At 42.5% G+C, this 24,484-nt stretch overlaps 1 protein-coding gene across 4 annotated transcripts in view; it reads right to left on the reverse strand.

Annotated features, from left to right (window-relative positions):
* Positions 1 to 24,484, reverse strand: part of PPIL6 (peptidylprolyl isomerase like 6) — a 46,241-nt gene that overhangs the window by 17,192 nt on the left and 4,565 nt on the right. For 3 of the 4 annotated variants that reach the window (XM_055260963.2, XM_055260970.2, XM_055260990.2), the window contains exons 2-6: positions 23,726 to 23,821; positions 18,803 to 18,991; positions 14,387 to 14,449; positions 14,141 to 14,288; positions 8,516 to 8,572 (exon numbers count right to left, since the gene is read on the reverse strand). In XM_055260963.2, the coding sequence (XP_055116938.2) occupies positions 8,516 to 8,572; positions 14,141 to 14,288; positions 14,387 to 14,449; positions 18,803 to 18,991; positions 23,726 to 23,821 (553 nt within the window). The remainder of the gene's footprint in view (positions 1 to 8,515; positions 8,573 to 14,140; positions 14,289 to 14,386; positions 14,450 to 18,802; positions 18,992 to 23,725; positions 23,822 to 24,484) is intronic. The other variant, XM_055260999.2, reaches the window with a different exon arrangement.

Raw genomic sequence — 24,484 nt, forward strand, 5'->3', positions numbered from 1 at the left:
TTGCATTCACTGTTGTGTTCATGACACAAGAGTGGAAGCCTCCCTGTGATGCTCTCATAAAACTTTAGTTGCCATGTTCCCAAGGCCACAGCAAGGTAAATGGGATTCTATTTGTAAGCGAGGAGACTACATATGGTGCCTTCTGGATCAGAACATATAAGGAAAAAAAACTGCCTCATCTGGGAAGGTGGGAGTACTGCCCCCTTTCGGACAACAAAGGGTGTCCCGCCACCCCCATTGGAACAGGGGAAAAATATCTCTCTAGACACAATTTCACAGCAAAGCATAAATACCACACCCCATAGAGCTTCTGTTTGTGCCCCAACTGGCTCATTTTTGTTTGTGGCATGAATGGGAAGAAGTTACAACCTGAACTGCGCCCAACTCCCCAGGGAGTCACCTGTTCTCTTAGGAGTAGCTTTCCCTTTTATATCAAAATCTTGGAACAGAGGTGAATGTATGCTGGCCACTCTTGCCCCTCCAGGAGTCACTGTCTGTAACTGCATAACACCCAAGAATACTAGAAGTAAGTGAGTAATAGGAGTAATTCTGGCAGGAATTGGCAGTGATAGGACTAGCAGCACCCTGGGGCAGCTTTGCCTACCATGAGTCAACTCTGATGAACTTGACTCAATCCCTAGAATCCTTAGCCACCAACACAGGTCAGGCATTAAAGGGAATTCAAGAGTCTTTAGGCTCTTTGGCAAATGCAGTTCTCGTTAACAGACTAGCATTGGATTATTTACTAGCTGAACACAGTGGAGTCTGTGTAGTTATTAATAAAACCTGCTGCACAGATGTTAACAACTCTAGGCAAGTTGAGATTAACATGCAAAAGATCTATGAACAAGCCACCTGGTTACAGAGATATAACCAGGGCACTGACCCCAACTATAGCTGGTCAATTATCAAGTGCTTTCCCAAGTCTCACCTGGTTTTTACCTCTCATAGAACCTTGGATAGTTATCTTTTTGTTTCTAATTTTTGGCCCTTGCTTATTTAACCTCTTAGTAAAAGTTCGTGTTTTCTAGATTACAACAGTTCCAGGTAAAAAACAATGCTGGCACAAGGCTTCCAACCTATCCCATCTACTGACCTGGAGAATGAAAGTGTCCTGCCTGTGGGCCCGTTACATCAGGTATCCAGAGATTTTTTACTCCTCCAGTGCTAGGCAGGGCCTATGGCCATGAGCTCAGCAGCAAGCAGTTACAGAAGACTGGCCTTGACCCTTCTGCAGCCCTCTTAATATTAAGGAGGAGGATCTAATTTCTGAGGGGAAAATGAGGTAGGAGGCAGGACTTGACTCCAGAGGTGGGGCTCAGACAATGGATCAAATTGAGGACTAGCTAAAATAGGGCCAGGGCAAAAGCGCCTTTCAATCAGACCTGTCCATCAGTGTGCCATATCAATCTACTGTTGCCATGGCAACACCTGGGAGTTACTGGCCTTTTCCATGGCATCTAATGATCCAAAAGTTACTATCCCTTTCCTGCATAAACTGCCCCTTAATCTGCATGCAAATAAAAGTGGGTATAAATGTGACTGTAAAACTGTCCTGAGCTGCTACTCTCTGCCTACGGGGTAGCCCTGCTCTGCAGGAGCAGTCACAGAGCTATAGCACTACTGGAGCTGTAACACTGCCTGTTCAATAAAGCTGCTTTCTTCTAAAAAGGAATTACCAATGACATTCTTCATGGAAATAGAAAAAACAATCCTAAAATTTACATGGAGCCACGAAAGACCCCAAATAGCTAAAGCTATCTTAAGCAACAAGAACAAAACGGAAGGAATCACATTACCTGACTTCAAATTATACTACAGAGCTATAGCAACCAAAACAGCATGATACTGGCATAAAAACAGACACATAGACCATAAGAACACAATAGAGAACCCAGAAACAAATCCACACACTCATAGTGAACTCACTTTTGACAAAGGTGCCAAGAACATAAGCTGAGGAAAAGACTTCAATAAATAATGCTGGGAAAACTGGATATCCTTATGCAAAAGAATGAAACTAGACCCCTACCTCTCACCATATATAAAAATAAAATCAAAATGGATTAAAGACTTAAATCTAAGCCCTCAAACTATGAAACTACTACAAGAAGACATCGAGGAAACTCTCTGGACAAATGGGATCATATCAAGTTAAAAAGATTCAGCACAACAAAGGAAACAATCAACAAAGTGAAGACATGGCTGGTCGTGGTAGCTCACACTTGTAATTCCAGCACTTTGGGAGGCTGAGGCGGGCAGATCACGAGGTCAGGAGTTCAAGACCAGCCTGGCCAACATGGTGAAACCCTGTCTCTACTAAAAATACAAAAATTAGCCAAGTGTGGTTATGTGCGCCTGTAATCCCAGCTATTTCGGAGGCTGAGGGAGGAGAATTGCTTGAACCCAGGTAGCAGAGGTTGCAGTGAGCCGAGATGGCACCACTGCATTCTATCCTGGGTGACAGAGTGAGACTCTGTCTCAAAACAAACAAAAAACCCACAGAAAATATTTGCAAACTACCCATCTGACGAGGGATTAATAACCAGAATATATAAGGAGCTCAAACAACTCCACAGGAAAAAACCTAATAATCAGATTATAAAATGGGCAAAAGATTTGAATAGACATTTCTCAAAAGAAGACATACAAATGGCAAACAGGCATATGGAAAGGTGCTCAACACCACTGATCATCAGAGAAACGTAAACCCAAACTACAGTGAGATATCTCACTCCAGTTAAAATGGCTTTTATCCAAAAGACAGGCAATAACAAATGCTGAAAAGAATGTGGAGAAAAAGGGACCCGTGTACACTGTTGGTGGGAATGTAAATTAATGTACAACCACTGTGGAGAACAGTTTGGAGGTTCCTCAAAAAACTAAAAATAGAGCTACCATATGATCCAGCAATCTCACTGCTGGGTATATACCCAAAAGAAAGGAAATCATTATATCAAAGAGATACCTGCACTCCTATGTTTGTTGCAGCACTGTTTACAATTGCCAAGATTTGGAAGCAACCTAAGTGTCCATCAACAGAAGAATGGATAAAGAAAATGTGGTACATATACACAATGGAGTACTATTCAGCCATAAAAAAGAATGAGATCCAGTTATTTGCAACAACATGGATGGGACTGGAGGTCATTATGCTAAGTGAAATAGGCCAGGCACAGAAAGACAAACATAACATGTTCTCATTTATTTGTGAGATCTAAAAATCAAAACAAATGAAATCATGGAGACACAGAGTAGAAGGATGGTTACCAGAGACTGGGAAGGGTAGTGAGGGTTAAAGGGGGGTGGTGGGGATGGTTAATAGGCACACAAAAAAAGAAAAAATGAGTAAGACCTCGTATTTGATAGAACAAGCAGGCAACTATAGTCAATAATAATTGTACCTTTTAAAATAAAAGTGTATAATTGGATTGTTTGTAACACACAGGATAACTGCTTGAAGAGATGGATACCCTATTTTATATGATGTGATTATTTCACATTGCTTGCCTGTATCAAAATATCTCAAGTACCTCATAAAGATATACACCTACTATGTACCCACAAAAATTAAAGCAAACAAAAAAGTTCCTCTGCCTACCTTGTATTTCTTTTAGGACATATGTTGTATTTTTATTTCCTCTTGTGTTCCTTGTAGTTTACTCACTTCTGAAATTATTTTTCTTTCATTGCTTTCCTCAGCCCTTCTTTCCTCAACTCTGTCACATCATGTTTAAGTTTTTCTAATTCTGATTTATGAGCTCTTTCATGTCTTGTATCATTTTCTTAATGTCTTTAAGCTTTTTTTTTTTTTTTTTTTGAGACAAGGTCTTGCTCTGTTGCCCACGCTGGAGTGCAGTGGTGCAATCTTGGCTCACTGCAGCTTTTGCCTCCCAGGCTCAAGCAATCTTTCCACCTCAGCCTCCCAAGTAGCTAGGATTACAGGTGTGTGCCACTATGCCCAGCTAATTTTTGTATTTTTTGTAGGGATGGGGTTTGCCATGTTGCCCAGGCTTCTTTTAGCTTATTTTGATATTGACTGTTACAGTTTTGATCTACAGTTGACCCTTAAACAATGCAGGGGTTAGGGACACCAACCCCTTGGAGCAGTCAAAAATCCACATATAACTTTTGACTCCCCAGTAACTTAACTACTAATAGTCTGCAATGGACTAGATGCCTTATCAGTAACATAAATAGTCGATTACATATATTTGGTGTGTTACATGTATTGTATACTGTGTCCTTACAATAAAATAAGCTAGAGAAAATAAAATGTTATAAAGAAAATCATAAGGAAGAGAAAATATATCTACTATTCATTAAGTGGAAGTGGATCATCATAACAGTATTCATCCTTGCCACACTGAGTAGGCCGAGGAGGAGGAAGAGAAGGAGTTGGTCTTGCTGTCTCAGGGTGGCAGAGGCAGAGAGGTGGACGAGGTGGAAGGGGAGGCAGGAAAGGTGGGCACACTCAGTGTTAACTTTACGGAAATACATTATAATTTCTGTTTGACTTTTTGCTTTTTCATTTCTCTAGCAATGTTTCCATACAGTATCAATCCTTCTTCCACTCTTTGCTTTAGTTTCATTGCTCTTATCATAAAAGGGTCTATGTAGTAAAAGAAGTCAAAAGTAGTCTTGAGTAACTGGAACCCTTCCATCAGATTGTCTAGTGTCAGTTTGTTTCCTGACACTGCTCCTTCTACGTCTTCTTCCTCATGATCTGGCACTGGTTCGGAGGCACTCATCTCCATCAACTCATCTTTGAATGCCTCTGCTGTGGTATATATTAGGCCTTGAATTTCTCCAAGATCCGCATCTTGACAATGTTCACCCCTCATCTTTTTTGCCATATCCACAAATCTCTTTCATGATTTCCTTGATGGGCTCTGTCATAAATCCCATGAAGTCACGCACAACATCTGGGCACAATTTACTCCAGCAGAAACTTGTTTTGAGCTTGATGGCTTTCATGGCTTTTTCTATAACAACAATGGCATCTTGAATGGTATAATCCTTCCAGACTTTCATGACGTTCTCTCTATTGGGGTTCTCTTCCATAATGTTGACAATCCTTTCCATAGAGTACCATGTGTAATCAGCCTTAAAGGTCCTCATGACCCCCTGACTAGAGGCTGAATTAGACATGTTGTGTTTGGGGATGAGTAGACCACTTTGATGCCTTTGGTGTTGAACTCATGGTGTCCTGGTGGCCAGGGGCATCATTGTTCAATATCAAAAGAACTTTTTAAAAGGTAGTCCCTTACTGGCAAGGTACTTCCTATAACTTCAGGGAGAATGTATTGATAGAACCAATCTAGAAAACGGGTTCTCATTGTCCAGGCCTTTTTGTACAACCAAAAGGCTGGCAGTGGGTGTTTAGGTTAGCAGCTTTATGGTTAGGGGCAGTCTGGATCATAAACCCAACTGCATTGGCACACAACAGTACAGTTAGCCTATTCCTTCCTGCCTTAAATGCTAGTGCTTGCTTCTCTTACTAATAAATGTCTTTTGTGGCTTTTTTTTTTTTTTTTGAGACAAGAGTCTTACTCTGTCTCCTAGGCTGGAGTGCAGTGGCGCGATCTCGGCTCACTGCATCCTCTGCCTCCCGAGTTCAAGTGATTCTCCTGCCTCAGTCTCCCGAGTAGCTGGGATTACAGGCACCTGCCATCACGCCCAGCTAAGTTTTATATTTTTAGTAGAGACAGGGTTTCACCATGTTGGCCAGGCTGGTCTTGAACTCCTGACCTCAGGTGATCCGCCTGCCTCAGCCTCCCAAAGTGCTGGGATTACAGGTGTGAGCCACCGCACCCGGCCTTTTTGTGGCTTTTTTTTTTTTTTTTTTTTTTTCAGAATAGGTCACTTTTGTCTGCCATAAAACTTGTTCAAGTAGATATCCTTTTTCTTGTCATTTTGTTAATGACATCTTGGAATTCATCTTCTGCCTCTTGGTCAGAAGAAGCTGCTTCTCCTGTTATCTGGATATTTTTAAAGCCAAACTTTTTTCTAAAATTATCAAACCATCTTTTGCTGGAATTAAATTATCCAGTTTTAGATCTTTTACCTTCTTTTTGCTTTAAGTTGTCATATAATAGCTTTGCTTTTTCTCAAATCATATTAGAGTCTACAGGTCTGCCTTTCTTATAGCCATCCTGTGCCCACATAAAAGCTGCATTTTCAATACAAGACAAAAAAAGGTATTTTGCAGGCTAGGCTTGGTGGCTCACACTTGTAATCCCAATGACTCAGAAGGCCAACGCAGGAGGACCACTTGAGCCCAGGAGTTGGAGACCAGCTTGGACAATAGAGCAAGACTCCATCTTTATAAAAATTTTTTTAAAATTAGCCAGCATGGTGGCATGCACCTGTAGTCCTAGTTACCTGGGAGGTTGAGGCAGGAGGATCTCTTGAGCCCAGGAGTTTAAGGTTACCATGAGCTATGATCACGCCATTGCACTTTAGCCTGGATGACAAAGTGAGATCCTGTCTCTTAAAAAAAAAAAAAAGAAAAGAAAAAAAAAAGGTAAAAGTATTCACAAAAAAGTGCAAGGTTTTCACATCTGATGGTATAGCTGCAGTGGCAGCTTCTCCAAAAAATGCTCCTCTAAGTAGGTAGTAGTCCCAACTACTTAGGAGGCTAAAGTGGGAAGACTGCTTGAGGCCAGGAGTTCAAATCCAGCTTGGGGAATATAGTGAGACCCTGTCTCTATTTTTTTTAAAGAAACTGACTGTAAGTTTCTTTAAGTGGACTCATATAGTTCAAATCCATGTTGCTCAAGGGTCAACTGTATCCTGTGAGCATGTCTTTCTAGGGTACATTCACTATCAGTGCTGATGTTACTCTGCTCCTTATTCTCTTTATTCTTATAATCACCTTGAAACTTCTATTGTTCATTTTAATATAAAATTAGTGTAATAGTGGTCAGAATCAAAATGTAGTCATGTTTAAAAAATGCTGACAAATACAGCCAAGGAAAGCTATGAACAGAGAACTCTCACACTTGTATGCCTGATAACAAAACAATCACAAAGAACTACAAAAGCCACAACCTTGCATAAAGGCCATTGCAACCTTATGCAGGAAATATTAATACTTCTGCAGGGACACCTGTCCAGTCCAACCTTGGACTCTTGTTACTGATCACTATAGCCAAGGATAATCATTTCAAAACAATTATGTAATCTTCCCCAATTTTCCTTTAAAACCCTTTGTCTCCCTTTACCTTCCTGAATATTCACATCGTTTCCTATGGCACATGTATGCCTACTGCAATGCCCTATTCCTGAATAAACATCATTTTCTTTCAGAGAACCTCTCTTTGTTATATAGGGTGACATTAGTTTTCCTAAATGTTTAGATGTGTCTTTAGAAAGAAAGTAGATTTTCTAGTTTCAAAAAGCTCCCTCTTGCATGTTGAAAATCTTGCATGTTTAAGCATGTGGCTTTCTTCCTTAAATTTCTGGCTCTGTTCCTATTCCCTCTTTGTCATGATTGTCCTTGTATCCTGGATAATTTTGATGCCATTTCCAACAGTTCCACCTGCATGGGAGCCTGTGCTGGAAGAGAGCCTTACCAGATCAGTTTTGAGAGTGCACAGGGGTTAGACTGCTCCTGCCTCTTCCAACCTTCCTGGGGGCCCCTTGTACTCACACACTATTGGCTACTTAGGGGATCCTAAGTACCCTATTCTTGGGAAGCCCTGCCCTCTCCTACACAGATGCTGATACTGTGCAGATTTCATGGCTGTTGGTTTGTTGTTTGTCCTTACCTGTTTGTATTTTGGAATTTAGGTAGATACCTTGTCACCTACTTTTGTTGTAAATGTTACACAGGGTTTTTCTACCGACAGCAATCTTTTTTTTCTTTTCTTTTCTTTTTTTTTTTTTTTTGAGACCGAGTCTCACTCTGTCGCCCAGGCTGGAGTGCAGTGGCACCATCTCAGCTCACTGCAACCTCCGTGTCCCAGGTTCAAGTCATTCTCCTGCCTCAGCCTCCTGAGGAGCTGGGAGGCGTGCGCCATCATGCCTGGCTAATTTTTGTATTTTTAGTAGAGATGGAGTTTCACCATATTAGCCAGGCTGATCTCGAACTCCTGACCTCAAATGATCCACCCACCTCGGCCTCCCAAAGTGCTGGGATTATAGGTGTGAGCCACCATACCTGGCCACCTGACAGCAATCTAAATAGAATGATTATCAAGGTACCAGTTCTAAGTATCAGCACGGGAAATTACAAGCCCTGAAAATATAAATTCCCTTTGACTCTACAATCCTAATTCTGGGATTTATCCTAAAGAAATAATATCATTAGGTAAGTGAAAAAAATATGTGTGTATGAAGCTGCTCTGGTCGGGCCTTAGGGCGCTTCCCCCCGATCCGCTCGTTTTTAACTCTTGCTTGTACTGTAAGTATTGCCCCCAGTGATATCTTATTTGGAATTGTGAAACTGTCCGGTCCTGTTAAGTTTGAATAATCAACTAATATATAACTAACAAAATGTAAAGATACACACCTTCAAATGTTGGTCCATAAATCGACTCTCCATTATCTCCTTTTCCATACACTATATCTGAGAAATAGCAACAAATAAACATTAGAATTTTGAGATGAAAAGATTTAGGATACAGTAATGACAGGGAAAAAATGTTGCTTTAAATGATGATTTCAAGGCTGAGGTGGGATGATCACTGGAGCCCAGGAGTTTGAGACCAGCCTGAGCAACATAATGAGACTCCATCTCAATTAAAGAAAAAAAAAAGGAATCAGCCAGGTATGGTAGCTCATGCCTGTAATTCCAGCACTTTGGGAAGCTGAGGCGGGCAGATCACCTGAGGCCAGGTGTTCGAGACCAGCCTGGCCAACATGGTGAAACCCTGTCTCTACTAAAAATACAAAAATTAGCTGGGCGTGGTGGCATGTGCCTGTAATCCCAGCTGCTAGGGAGGCTGATGCAGGAGAATTGCTTGAACTCAGGAGGTGGAGGTTGCAGTGAGCTGAGATTGTGCCGTTGCACTCCAGCCTGAGCAACGAGAGTGAAACTCCATCTCAAAAAAAAAAAAAAAGATTCCACTTACGCCAATGAATAGAGTAAGTTACCTAATTGTTCAATATCCATACTACGAAAATATTACTATAATAATTTCACTTGTATTTTGTAAGCACTTTTACATTCATGATAATGCAAACTTTTGAAAGGATGAAGCATTAAATTATAATTGTGGCCACAATTTTTCAAAGTATGTTCACATAAATTCTGCTTTCTTCATAAGTTATTCCACAGTCTATCTTGCTTTTCTGAGATCAAGATTAAACTAAGAGGCTAAAACAGGAAAAGTAAGTTATTTTTAGAATATGTATAAAAAATAGAACCAGGTGTGCTGACACACCTGTAATCCCAGCACTTTGGGAGGCCGAAGCAGGCAAATCACTTAAGGCCAGGAGTTCGAGACCAGCCTGGCCAACATGGTGAAACCTGTCTCCACCAAAAACACAAAAATTAGCTGGGTGTGGTGGCTGGTGCCTGTAATCCCAGCTACTCAGGAGGCTGAGGCAGGAGAATTGCTTGAATCCGGGAGGCGGAGGTTGCAGTGAGCTGAGATCGCACCACTGCACTCCAGCCTGGGCGACAGTGCAAGACTCCATCTCAAAAAAAAAAAAAAAAGAATATGAATAAAAAATAGGTGCTGCAAACAGAATTCATGTTCAAAATTTCATATCCTATAGTGGTAACTCATTTACTTACCTAGCGTATTGGAAATAAAGTTTCCTGTAATGTAACAAGGTTTTTTTCAGGTGTTCACATGCTATGCATATTTTGGTTTAGGCAATGCTCCCACTATAAAAAGACTCCATGAACAAGTTATTTTTTATCTATCCACAGCTAAAAGAGGAGCAAAGCTAACTCTAGTGAAAAGAGTGGGCTCTGAGGTCTGTCCTCTCTCCCCCATCCTCCCCATCAGTATCTCTCTACTAACTTCAGCTCTATTCTGCTCCCTCCTTTAATACAGTGCTCAATAAATATTTATTGAAGGACTATGCTTTTTAAAGTCAGTATGAGCAATTTACATACAATAAAAGTGTGTGTGCTATTTTTCAAAGAAAATTGATGCAACACCAAGCATGTAGAGAGAATTTATCCCAGAAAGGCCATGCAGCATTTAGATTATACTACTCAGAGCCGGGCGCGGTGGCTCACGCTTGTAATCCCAGGACTTTGGGAGGCCGAGGCGGGCGGATCATGAGGTCAGGAGATCGAGACCATGGTGAAACCCCGTCTCTACTAAAAATACAAAAAATTAGCCGGGCGTGGTGGCGGTCGCCTGTAGTCCCAGCTACTGGGAGAGGCTGAGGCAGGAGAATGGCGTGAACCTGGGAGGCGGAGCTTGCAGTGAGCCGAGATTGTGCCACTGCATTCCAGCCTGGGTGACAGAGTGAGACTCCGTCTCAAAAAAAAAAAAAAAAAAAAAAATTATACTACTCAGAAAGCTGGCTCAGAAGTTAATTGATAAGCCTTAAGTCTCCAACCCGACTCACGTAACACTCAGCCATGGTTCACTACCCAGCCCCAGGCAGCTCTCCAAAGGAAGTTGTCATGGCTGAAGGCTGAATCTGGAAATGGGGAAGCTGAGGGCCCCCCCACCATCAATCCCTTCAGATCCTAGGGGTTGGTTCTCCCAAGGAAATCCGCCCAGGTGGTCTTCTCCCCTGCCAGCTTACCTACCCATTGGTCACATTCCCTTGCCCCCTCCCTCCCACATCCACCAGCATTACTCTTGTCCTCTGCTTCAGATCTCCTAGGTGAATATTTTATATTGACACCATTTCAATCCGTATTTACTGTTCTTTTTTGTGGCCATAGTCCACCCTCTTGAATTCAGCCTTGTATATCTGATATTATTGCTATACTTCTGACAACAAATTCAGAGATGCTGAATAGTGGTTAAAAGCAAACTTGAAAGTCAGCTGATTTTTGATGAAAATGTTGATGTTGGTTACTTTTTCCAAACCTGTTTGCTTATCTGTACAAACAGGGATAATGGTAACTGCCTCACAGGTAGCTCTGAGGATGAAATGAAGTAACACAAGTAGAGCACTCAGGCAGTGCTTGGCAGAGTGTCATGCCCATGCAGCATCACATGCTTCTAGAATGCCCCCTCTCATTATCATTATCTTCATCATTCTGCTCAATATGATGATGATGATAATAAAATGCATTAAATTTATCTCAAAAGATCCTTCTGAACTCACACTGAAGAAATGTCTTATGAATAGAGGAAATGTGGTAAGGGCCTTTGGTGTTCTAGTTCTATTTGATAACATAAAACAACTCATTCTGGAGAAGAGCTCTGAGTGTATGGAATGTGGCCAGCTGTGGTAGCTCATGCCTGTAATCCCAGCACTTTGCGAGGCTGAGGTGGGAGGGTCACTTGAGGCCAGCTGTTCAAGACCAGCCTGGGAAATATAGTGAGACTCTGTCTCTACAAAAGAAATTTTTTTTTTGAGACGGAGTCTTGCTCTGTTGCCCAGGCTGGAGTGCAGTGGCATCATCTCGGCTCACTGCAACGTCCACCTCTCGGGTTCAACCGATTCTCCTGCCTCAGCCTCCCGAGCAGCTGGGACTACAGGCACGTGCCACCACAGCCAGCTAATTTTTGTATTTTTAGTAGAGATGAGGTTTCACCATATTGGCCAGACTGGTCTCGAACTCCTGACCTCGTGATCCACCTGCCTCAGCCTCCCAAAGTGCTGAGATTACAAGCATGAGCCACCGTGCCTGGCCTACAAAAATTTTTTAAAATTATCTGGGCATGGTGGCATGTGCCCGTAATCCCTGCTACTTGGGAGGCTGAAGTGGGAAGAGTTCGAGGCTGCAGTGAGAGCTATGATTGTGCCATTGCATTCCAGCCTGGATGACAGGCTAAAACCCATGCCTATATTCCTAACACTTTGGTGGGGCTGAGGCAAGAGGTTTCATTGTTTGAGTCCAGGAGTTCAGGACCAGCCTGGGCAACGTAGAGAGACCTTGTCTTTTAAAAAAAAAATTTTAAAAATTTGCCAGGCGTAGTAATGTGTGCCTGTAGTTCCAGCTACTTAGGAGGCTGAGAAGATCACTTGAGTCCGGGAGGTTGAGGCTGCAGCGAGCTGTGATTGTGCCACTGCACTCAGCCTGAGCGACAGAACAAGACCTTGTCTCAAAAAAAAGAATGTGGGAATGCCTTCATTTCTCTCAAATCCATTCAAAGTCACATAATAATATACACTGGAGATGGACATTGCTGTCTCACTGTTTGAAAACATGACCCAAGATCTGTGCACTTTACTATTTGGAAATTTTACTTTAAATAAATAAAAACACAAACAAATAATATGACCTACTTTTCCCAAATCTTGCAAGGGTGGTGGGAGCTAAGCAAAAACAAAAATAAAACGAAACAAAAGAATACAGCATATGGGGCTGGGTGTGGTGGCTCATGCCTGTAATCCCAGCACTTTGGGAGGCTGAGGTGTGTGGATCACCTGAGGTCAGGAGTTCAAGACCAGCCTGGCCAACATGGCAAACCTGTCTCTATTAAAAAAATACAAAAATTAGCTGGGTGTGGGGGTGGGCCCCTGCAATCCTGGCTACTTGGGAGGCTGAGGCAGGGAGAATTGCTTGAACTCAGGAGGTGGAGCTTTCAGTGAGCCGAGACAGTGCCACTGCACTACAGCCTGCGCGACAGAGCGAGACTCCATCTCAAAAAAAAAAAGAAAAAGAAAAAGAACACAGCATCTGAAAGCCTAGCACATGAGAGTCAACACTGAGCTCAGTGTCAGGAGCCCCTAATATTAACAGGCCCCCTTGAGAAATGTTTTATGCTAACAAAAAATAGAAAACCATCTAAATGTTCACCAATGGGGAATTAATTAAACTGGTATAGCAATATGATAAAAAAAGAAAACTAGGCAGATGCTAAATGTTTTGTATGTTTATGTTCATTGGCATGGTTAGATAGACACCACATATTCAGTGGAAAGACACAAAATGGAAAAACACTTGAAAGTGAGGTTAGATAACAATATTTGTGGTATGATCTCATTGTGGAGAAACCAAAGGGAAAATACCTGCTTTAACGTGTAGGATGCTTGGAATATATCTATATTTTTCTCCTCGTCAGCCTCAGAATGTTCCAGATCATACAAAAAACGGTAAAAACTAATTTAAGCTTCTCCATGTGTCATCGAGTTCAAGCAAATCTCCTTTGACACTAACCCAGTTATTTGTAAATTGCTGCCTGGTTGCTCCCTATAGACTATCCCCCAAAAGGCGCCCAAAATTCAATTCCATGCTTTTAATCAGACACCTAGTCTATGTAAAACCAAAGGACTGACCTGAAAAGAAAGCGAACATAGAAACCAAAATCCTTTAAACATTTCTTTTTACTTGTAATAATGTAACATGTTTGGTGAGAAATAAGTTGTTTTCCATTTATTGTATTTTCTTTTTTTTTTTTTTTTTTGAGACGGAGTCTCGCTCTGTTGCCCAGGCTAGAGTGCAGTGGCGCAATCTCGGCTCACTGCAAGCTCCGCCTCCCGGGTTCCCGCCATTCTCCTGCCTCAGCCTCTCCGAGTAGCTGGGACTACAGGCGCCCGCCACCGCGCCCGGCTAATTTTTTGTATTAGAGACGGGGTTTCACCGTGGTCTCCATCTCCTGACCTTGTGATCCGCCCGCCTTGGCCTCCCAAAGTGCTGGGATTACAAGCGTGAGCCACCGCGCCCGGCCCATTTATTGTATTTTCAAATTCCCACTCTTAGTATACTTATTAAAACCACTGTATTTCTAGGTACTATGTATTTAGGTGAGCATTTAAAATTGGTAAAAATAAAATTGGTAAAATAAAATGTCACTCTACTCTCCTATGTCATTTTTGAATTTGGAATATTCCTGGTAACATAAATTAGATTTATTTATTTTAATAATCAGGGTGTTTTATAAAGAATACAAATATCTTACTTCATTATTTGGCTATATAAAGCATTCTTTAAATACGTCTAATTTTAAGGATATCTAATTCTACATACATTTCATAAAGATAAACGAAAGTTTGGACCTTCTCATTTGATATTGCAATTAACTTGTATTTACGATTTTAAACTTACCGCCTCCTTGTATCCAGCCATTCTGTACTATTCGATGAAAAATGGAATTTTTGTAATGTAGTCTTATGCCACTTTGAGAAAACCCTGCTTTTCCTGTGCACAAGACCTGAAAATTTTTACATGTTTTGGGACACACATCACAGTATAGCTACAAAATAAAGACAAAAGGTTTCAAAGATTAAATATTTAACACTCCAACAGTTATAGATCCTACCCCCACAAACTTATATATAAAAAAAGTATCACCTCAAAAATCAATCTTCCAATTGGAGAAGAATCAATACAAATGTCCAAAAACACGAAATCATGCTGTGAAGATTAAGGAGAAACATATAATGCAGGTCAAAGTCTTATAAGAAAGTTTTCAGAAATGACCAAAAATACAGCAGATACAATATTTTTAATGATAAGATTTCAATAACATTACCAATGGATAATATTACAGTAAAATTAAGTGAGTGACTTGTATTAGTTTATTTCATTTTATCAAGTTTTTACAACCCACTTGACACATTTTAATTTTTATTATTGTATGTATGTATGTATGTATGTATGTATGTATTTATTTATTTATTTATTTTTGAGACAGGGTCTGGCTCTGTCCCCCAGGCTGGGGTATAGTGGCACCATCTTGGCTCATTGCAGCCTCAACCTCCTGGGCTCAAGTGATCCTCCCACCTCAGCCTCCAAAGTAGCTGGAACTACACACATGCACCACTACCAGGCCCAGCTAATTTTTGTATTTTTGGTAGAGATGGGGTTTCACCACGTTTCCCAGGCTGGTCTCGAATGCCTGAGCTCAAGGGACTGCCTACCTTGGCCTCCCAAGCTACTGGAATTACAGGCGTGAGCCACCACTGCACCCAGCCCATATTTTACATTTTAAAAACCTTTCCAGAGTGAAAGCTCTGGAGAACATTAACCTATCTCACAGGAGTGAAACACATGGCCTAGATATCTACCACATCACAACTAAGTGTGGAAATAGCCACACCTCGTGTGGGGAAGAAAACAGACCAGGGATTCTTCTCTACTTCCCTCCTTTCCTGAGTATTTTTGGGAAGGATCCATCATGAACATCATGGATTTGGTTACTCTGCGTCCTGGATTTTCAGAGACAGCACAGATTAGCTAACCAGAGCCAGGCCACATCTGTTCTGAGTGGGAAAATCAGGTCCCTATATCCATAGCAGGTGTAGCACCAGAGACAGGGAAGAGAAGAATGCTGGCCTTTCAAGTTATATTCAATAATACCCTCACGTGCACAGATGCCTCCAGCTTGTCTTCACTTGATATCCTTTCTCGTAGAGAAAAACATTTGTGAGACCTTGTCTAGCCCTATAAAGAGGCATTCAAAATGAAAATGCTAGTTTCAACACAATAGCATTCATTTAGGAGCTAAAGCACATTTAATGGAGTACATTTCAAATCCTGGGCACCATTCTCCTACATTAAAATGCCACCTTGGTTCATGCCTGTAATCCCAGCACTTTAGGAGGCCAAGGTGGGTGGATCCCTTGAGCCCAGGAGTTTGAAACCAACCTGGGCAACATGGTGAGACCCTGTCTTTACAAAAAAATTAAGAAATTAGCTGGGCATGGTGGTATGTGTCTGTAGTCCCAGCTACTTGGGAGGCTGAGGCAATAGGATCACCTGAGCCCAGGGAGGTTGAGGCTGCAGTGAGCTATGATCGTGCCACTGCACTATAGCCTGGGCGACAGAGTGAGACCCTATGAAAAAAAAAACAAACCCACCTTATTGAACAAGGTGCATAACTTGTCCTGTCCTCTTTCTTAAGAATCTAGGAAACATATGAAATTAAATGTATCATATTTTTATGTCACTCTTTTTTTAATGTCACACTTTTTTTTTAATGAAAAGACTGAAATAATATTGTGCTATCTGGCATCTAGCAATGAAATGTTCCGTCCATACTAATTATAATTAATTTGTGCCTCTCAGCTTCTGTACTACAAGTTTTTAAGTATAAAACAGAATAGTGTAACTAAAGAATAGAGGCATAATATAGTAAACTTCAGAGGCTCAGGAGGATAAAGAGAATATATTGGAAATCATGGTTGACTTAGGAAATGGACTTACTGTCCATTCAGACACCATTAAACTTCCCTGCGCATCAAGATATTATCTTTATGAGGTAGTCCAGAATAGATAGTTCGGAAAACGCCGGTAAAAGAGTTCAAATGAATGCAACACAAGGTAATGTCCCAGTCAGCTAGCAGCCAAACAGGCAAGCATATTTATCTACTATATGGTTCTAACTGGAAGTAAACAAATCCCTAGGTTTTATTCAGCAAGAAAAGTCCACCCTCTGTGCAAAAAAATCTAAGGATTGTCTCTGGAATGTTTCATGACTATCCTCTATGCTCACTGCCACGAACAAGCTTTCATTATGTCTAGCCCATGCTGCTATCCAATCCCCTGCTCCCAAGCTGTCCCCTACTCCAGCCTGCTTCTGCACAGACCTAAACATTTTTCCAGAAAAGCAAAGAGTATTACGTCATACTCTTTATGGAAAGCTCTGTTGGTTCAGTTTCCTCCTGGATAAAATCCAACTCTTTCGTTCAGATGGACAATAAATCATAATCCAGCCTCAATCTTTCTTTAGGATCTATTGGATTTTTTTTTCCTAATTAAAATCTGAGTACCCTTCCTATCTGGGGAACTCCTCATAGGGTCCCACCACCTTCACTAGAACCTAAAGGGGCCAGATTCTCCCTCTCCCCAAGCTGAGAGCACCAGGTTTTGGGAATATGACCTAGGCTTGCCAGCTAGGTGCTCCTGCCTGGCCTTAGGTCTCCAGGGAGTGATGAAAAGACACTGAAGCACTGAACAGTTAATCTCATTGAAGGTGGTGGTGTGAACAAGGGCCAGCAGTGCCATAGCAGTTCCCTGGCAGCACATCCCTGCAGTGTGACTCTGGCCATGTCTTCCTGCTGCCAGGCCTCGTTGGTTCCCGCCTGTTTTCCAAAACTGTTGGCCAGCTTTCCTGTCAATTGTGAGATAACAGCATCCTTTCAATACACACCTTTTCGCCTTCGATCAATCAGAGGAGCTTGGTAATGCTGGCACCAAGAATCTTGACTGAAACTCATCTTCCCAGCTTCTTTCCCCACAAATTCTGGCCTCCTTGCTGTCCCCCTGCCATTCCCAGGGCAGGTACTGCTAGACTCCTGACCCTTTGGGAATTAACTGTTTGAACATTAAATGCCTCCCCACACCCCAGAGTTTCTAGCATTGTCAAAGTGCACTGTTTATTCAATCAAACATGCACTGAGCACTTATTATGTTTCAGGTCTGTTTGAGTAGTGGTCCAACAAGGATGAATGAGACAAGGCCTTTGCCTATGCACAGCTCAGATCTTAGCACTGGCTCACTGTGGGCACAGGCCGCCATGGGCATGAAATGATTTTCTGCACAATGCAGTTGTTGCTACAAGAAGATTTCTGAGCAGGACTGCAAAGTCCCTCCACCCCTACTGCCATCACATCCTGATAGCTATCTCTCACCCCTGGACCTCATGCTTCATGACTATCCTCTGCCACTGGAAACCTCCCCACTGGCACAGCTTGTCTGGGCTTGCTCTTGCCAACTATGTGTTAATGTTTTTTTTTTTTTTTGAGACGGAGCCTTGCTTTGCACCAGGCTGGAGTGCAGTGGCGCGATCTCGGCTCACTGCAACCTCCACCTCCCAGGTTTAAGCGATTCTCCCGCCTCAGCCTCCTGAGTAGCTGGGATTACAGGTACATGCCACCACGCCCAGCTAATTTTTGTATTTTTAGTAGAGACAGCGTTTCACCATGTTGGCCAGGATGGTCTCAATCTCTTGACCTTGTGATCCGCCTGCCTCGGCCTCCCAAAGTAATGGGATTACAGGCGTAAGCCACCACACCTGGCCTGTTCATGCTTTAAAATGTCACCTTTCTTCAAACAACTTTCCATTGTCTTAGCTCAGTAGCTCTTGCCTAGATGTTGGACAGTCTTAATTTAAATATTTCACACTCAAGATGAATGGATGATAGATTTTACCTTCTCTGGGGGGGTGGTCTTTATATTTTAAAATAGGTAATTCATGCATATAAATCTCTAATGGGAAGTAGAAATGTCTGCACAGAGATGATCTCCCCATGCAGCCCATGGGCTGTGAGACACACTTGCTTTACGTACCACCATATTACAATCTTTTGCAAATGGAAATGGAACTAGGCTTTAAACTTAGTCTCCTACTTTTTTATAATCTCCTTCGTTAGGACATCAATAATTAATGCTGCATCAACATAAAGGGTCAAAGATTCCACGATTTTTCTTTAAAAATTAGTATAACTTGGCTGGGCGCGGTGGCTCACGCTTGTAATCCCAGCACTTTGGGAGGCCGAGGCGGGCGGATCACGAGGTCAGGAGATCGAGACCACGGTGAAACCCCGTCTCTACTAAAAATACAAAAAATTAGCCGGGCGTGGTGGCGGGCGCCTGTAGTCCCAGCTACTCGGAGAGGCTGAGGCAGGAGAATGGCATGAACCCGGCAGGCGGAGTTTGCAGTGAGCCGAGATTGTGCCACTGCACTCCAGCCTGGGTGACAGAGCAAGATTCCGTCTCAAAAAAAAAAAAAAAAAAAAAAAAAAAAAAAAAATTAGTATAACTTGCCTTGGTGTCTCTTAAGAATTTAGCGGAAAAATCCTCAGTGAGTGCGTCATAAAGTGCAGAGGGTTTAATGTCAACTATATCCCACGCCTCGTGGGCCCATTTCTGCAGATCCAATGCATCACCCAGGAACTGACCATTAACAAAAGAAATCACAGAGGAAGAATATTCCCAGGTTTCATTTTTGAGTTCCTGTAAGAGAAAAGGACAAAAAAAAAAATGTAAGAAGTAGGGGGGGAAACTTGCTAAACCCGTAAGCCAGGGCTTAGGATCACCTCCAGGTCTGAATTTGTCAACTCTAGTATTGAATCTTTTAAAAATAAGTTTTTATCGTCCTTTAGAATTTTGCTCTCAGGAAGAACTTAAGAACATTTTTAAGAATCTGACATCACTAAAAGTAAAGAATGATCTAAAAAGTATCATAAAAATGTTACAAATGAAAACAAATTTATCTGAAAAATGTGAGCCCCTTTAAATTATCATGCCCAGAAAGGCATTTAAAATGTAATAGCAGTTATGTCTCACTCCCCCTTGAGCTAAATAATTACCTCCACTTACTATGTGGGCTCTAGACTGATACCAAACAGCCATAAAAAGCCATCCACTCTATAGTTCAACAACATATAGCCAATTGCTAACCAATGTTATTTCTGTAAATCAATGACAATTCCTGACCAACAGCTTTTGTAATTGGCCCCTCTTCTGATTGATTATTTTTTCTTTAAACACTTGAGCCTCTATTTTGTTCTCTGGAGCACTCCCCAAGGCAACTTGGAAATATGTCCTGGGCTGCAGTCCTCAACCTTGGCCCAAATGAACACTCTATATTAATTTTGTTTCAGCTTCTTCCTTTTAGGTCGACACATTAATAGAAGATAAATGGTAATCCGGTAATAAAAATCATCATGAACCTGGCATGCCTGTTATATTAACTTGCAAACAAAATTCAGTCTCTGTCTTCATTCCTAAAGCACATTTTACTGTGTGCATACTTGGAAAGGATAGGGGTCCAGGTGAGACATGCGGTTCAATGCAGAGGACTGGGAAAACGTTTTTTGGGTGGTGTGGTGCTTAAGGTTAGGAAATGACTTACGAGGGTCAACAGGGATTTCTGGGGCACAATTAGGAGCAGTGAGGAAGAAAACTCACCTTCCTCAGCACTGTGCCTTCAGCCCCTCAAAACGCAGTGTGTTAGTGTTTTCATCAACACAACGCTGATGGTAAACCTAAATCTCCGGTGAGCTCAAGGGACTTCCCCTCTGAGGAGATCTGGTTTATTATTACCCAGTACCAGTCAGGCAAACCATGAATAATTTGAACAGCCATGCTCAAACTTTCGTGGGCAATGAGAATCACTGAATCTGAGATTCTCATTGATCTCTGATTCTCAGAATCACAGAACCTGAGTCCCCTCTCCCTTTCCCCCGATATTTTGATTCTAGGATGGTGCCTGAGAATTTGCATTTATTTATTTATTTATTTGTTTTTTGGAGATAAGGTCTCACTATATTGCCTAGGCTGGTCCTCAATTCCTGGGCTCAAGATCCTCCCACCTCAGCCTCCCAAAGTGTTGGGATTACAGGTGTGAGCCACTGTAACCCGCCAGAATGTGGATTTCTAACAACCTCCTAGGAGGTGCTGTTGTTGCTGTTCTAGAGACTGCACTTGGAGAAATACTAGTTTGAGGAACAGTTTACATTCAACTTGCCAACTTGCTTCATTCTCCTCAGCAGATTTAATATCCTATCGCTTGCTTCCTATGCCCTCATCAAAACCTGCTTCTAGGCAGAGAAGAGACTTGCTTATGCTGAACTATAAATCACTGATAGAGCCAGTGGGTCGATACTTTCTGGAGTGCTTAAATTTATCAGTGTTATCATATTTTACAGGACCCAAAACTTTCTTTTTTTTTTTTTTTTTTTTTGAGACCGAGTCTTGCTCTGTCGCCCAGGCTGGAGTGCAATGGCGTGATCTCAGCTCACTGCAACCTCTGCCTCCTATGTTCAAGCAATTCTCCTGCCTCGGCCTCCCAAGTAGCTGGGATTACAGGCGCCCGCCACCACACCCAGCTAATTTTTGTATTTTTAGTAGAAATGGGGTTTCGCCATGTTGGCCAGGCTGGTCTCAAACTCCTGACCTCAGGTGATCTGCCCGCCTCAGCCTCCCAAAGTGTTGGGATTACAGGCGTGAGCCACCACACCCTGCCAGGACCCAAAACTTTCTAAACGGGAGAAAAAAATGTCATTGTGGATATTTTAGCTAGCTTGGTAGGAAAAATGCAGTAGAAGGTAGGTTTTATTTGGAGGTTAAAGATGTAAATACCTTCCTCTGTCTCTTCTATACTTAGGGAGGCGTGCTCGCCTGCCTCACGTGAACAGCATGGACCTGATGGTTTCTAGGGCCTTCAGCACTAAGAGTATGAGGCTGCCTTCTTTGGAGCAGAGAGACAGAGACCTTCCCAATGGCCCTGAAGCCATCCACTTAGGGTGGCACTTCATTCTGCTGAAGCCTAAGGCCAGTTGAACCTAATGAGTTCAGAGAGACCAAATGTGCTAAGAAGCACTACTTATGACACAAGACACAATACTTACACTGATGAAGGACAAGGGACTGCCCTGAGAAGGAAGGAAAGGTTAAGGTAACAAAAAGCCAGAGGAGGAGGGAGGGAGGGGGATGAAAGGAAGGATAAGGAATACCACAGGTGGAACGAAGCAGCAATGATGAACTGGAAAGCCTCATTCAAGACCCGTGAGAAAGGTAGGAGGAAGAGAACACAAAACGTCTTGAGGTAACCTGGTCTGAAAGGGGAGGGAAACTGGGGAATAGAATCCACATCAATTTCCTAGAGTCCAGTGGGAATTCAGAAGAGGAATGGGTGCAAACCACAAACCATGAGATCATAGTTTTCCTGTGGGAGGAGAGCATGACACTGGTAGGTCACATAAGTTTGATAAAAAAGAAAAAAAACACGTATTGTTTTATGTTAGGGTGACCAATAGTTGTGGCCTGCCTAGGACTATCCTACTTTTAGCACCAAAATCCCCACATCCTAGGAAACCCCTCAGTCCCAGGCAAACCAGGACCGTTTGTCACCCGAGTTGTTGGAAGGATTATAATTTATGTATATAAGATGGGCACAGTGGCTCACACCTGTAATCCCAACATTTTGGGAGGCCAAGGTAGGAGGGTTGCTTGAAGCCAGAAACAGAGACCCTGTTTCTACAAAAAAAGAAAAAAAGAATATATATGTATGTGTGTGTGTGTGTGTGTGTGTCTGGAATACTGTCTGTCATACAATAAGCAGCATTGTAAGTGTTTGGTTCTATTTGAATTCCAATGAAAATCTTTTAAGGCTAGGAACATGTGAGGCTTAACAAATGGTATTCTTATTCAGTCTTGCACAGTTCATGTGACTGAACAGAGAATGAAGTGGTCTCATAAAGCCGCGCTGCCTCCATGATAATTAATCACAGGGTCACAGGACATCCTTGTGCAACCCAGCACAGAACAATCTAAACTGCCCTGGTCAAGGGAAATGAGGTTTCATCAGCCATGGGGGAGATGGGGTGGGGCAGGGAAACTAGGACTGGGACCATCTACAAGACTAGGCCAGGGGTCACAAGCATCCCACCCTCCCCAACACAGGATATTGCTAAGCCAGGATGCCACCTTAGCATTCTTCTTATCACAAGCTCCAGGCAGCACTACCAACTGACCAGGTTGTCACCCAACAGGAAACCTATCATCCCTGGACAAGCTCTGCTAGCCCTAAGGTGTGAAGTTCTCTGAGGCTATAGATAGAGTGGAGAATGCAGAGAAGGAAGCTTCAACTAGGACAAGGTTGCCCTGTGGGAGCTTGGTGTCTGTCATCGGAGCTTCCCTAGGCAACAGTCCCACAGAAGCCCCTGGCTGTCTCTGTGATGTACACCATCAACACTTTCCAAAGTTTAAGGGCCAAGAGGGCCAGGCTACATTAACCTGCTCAGTGCCAGGGTGTGAGAGGAAGTATAAGTGATGTGCAGGGAGATAGGGTAACTAACCATCATCAGCGGCAAATGGCACCATTGATTTTACCTTTATCTCATGCTTTCCAAAGGAAAATTCTGTAAATGTTGCACTTTTTTTTTTTTTTTTTTTTTTTGAGACAGAGCCTCACTCTGTCACCAGGCTGGAGTACAGCGGCGGGATCTTGGCTCACTGCAACCTCCGACTTCTTGGTTCAAGCGATTTTCCTGCCTCAGCCTCCCAAGTAGCTGGGATTATAGGCATGCACCACCATGCCCAGCTAATTTTTGTATTTCTAGTAGAGACGGGGTTTCACCATGTTGGCCAGGATGGTCTTGATCTCCTGACCTCATGATCGGCCCACCTTGGCCTCCCAAAATGCTGGGATTACAGGCGTGGGCCACCGCACCCAGCCCAAATGTTGTAGTCAAAAACAGAAACAAAAACAAACAGCTTGGTGGCTGAGCGCAGTGACTCACGCCTGTAATCCCAGCACTTTGGGAGGCCGAGGTGGGTGGATCGCTTGAGCTCAGGAGTTTGAGACTACCCTGGGCAACATGGTGAAACCCCGTCTGTTAAAAAAAATACAAAAACTAGCCAGATGTGGTGGCGTGTGCCTGTAATCCCAGCTACTTGGGGGGCTGAGGTAGGAGGATTGCTTGAATCCAGGAGGTTGAGGCTGCAGTGAGCCAAGATCGCCCCACTGCACTCCAGCCTGGGTAACAGAGTGAGACCCTGTCTCAAAAACAAAACACCTAGCTTGGTAAATGATTAATATAATTTAGGAAAAGTACATAATTTAGAGAAATAAAATCTAGTTACACTAAAATTACTCTTTCAGTTTTTCCAAAACAATGCATACATAATTCAGGCAAAACTTGGCTTGTTGTCTATATCCCCCACAGCCCAAATATCCTTTACCCTTTTTTTCTCCTGTAGATATTGATGCCATGCAAATTCTTGAAGAGGAACTAATATAGGATCTTCAAATTTGGATGGATGATTATTCTTCAGATTCTGGATTTCGAAATAGAATAATTATTTCAGAGTTAGTTCTCTTTTAAAGTCAAAATCATGTTCCCCAATTTTTACAGGGTTTCCAGAAGTTTTATACAACACATGCCCAGGCCATGCAGTCTGACTGAGATATTCCTTGCTCGCTGTCAGAGGCCCTTGTGTTCACCTCCAAGTTGCTCCCCAGTCCAGGGAGCTTATTTGTATAAGTGCCTCGAAGCCAAGAACTATGTCTTAGAGGCTGGGTGCAGTGGCTCACACCTGTAATCCCAGCACTTTGGGAGGCTGAGGTGGGCAGATCACCTGAGGTCAGGAGATTGAGACCAGCCTGGCCAACATGGCAAGAACCTGTCTCTACTAAAAATACAAAAAAATTAGCCAGGCATGGTGGGTGTGTGCCTGTAATCCCAGCTACTCGGGAGGCTGAGGCAAGAGAATCACTTGAACCTGGGAGGCAGAGGTTGCAGTGAGCAGAGATCACACCACTGCACTCCAGCCTGGGCGACAGAGTGGGACTCTATTTCAAAAAACAAAAAACAACAAAACAAAACAAAACAAAAAAAACTCTGTCTTAGTCTTCCTATATTCCCACCTGCCACAATCTCTGGCACACAGCAGCTGAATAAAGAAAGGAATACATAAATGGGTTAACGCCAATAGCTTTGT

This window comes from Symphalangus syndactylus, chromosome 2, assembly GCF_028878055.3.
Source record: "Symphalangus syndactylus isolate Jambi chromosome 2, NHGRI_mSymSyn1-v2.1_pri, whole genome shotgun sequence".
In the NCBI taxonomy this organism is placed as follows: Eukaryota; Metazoa; Chordata; class Mammalia; order Primates; family Hylobatidae; genus Symphalangus; species Symphalangus syndactylus.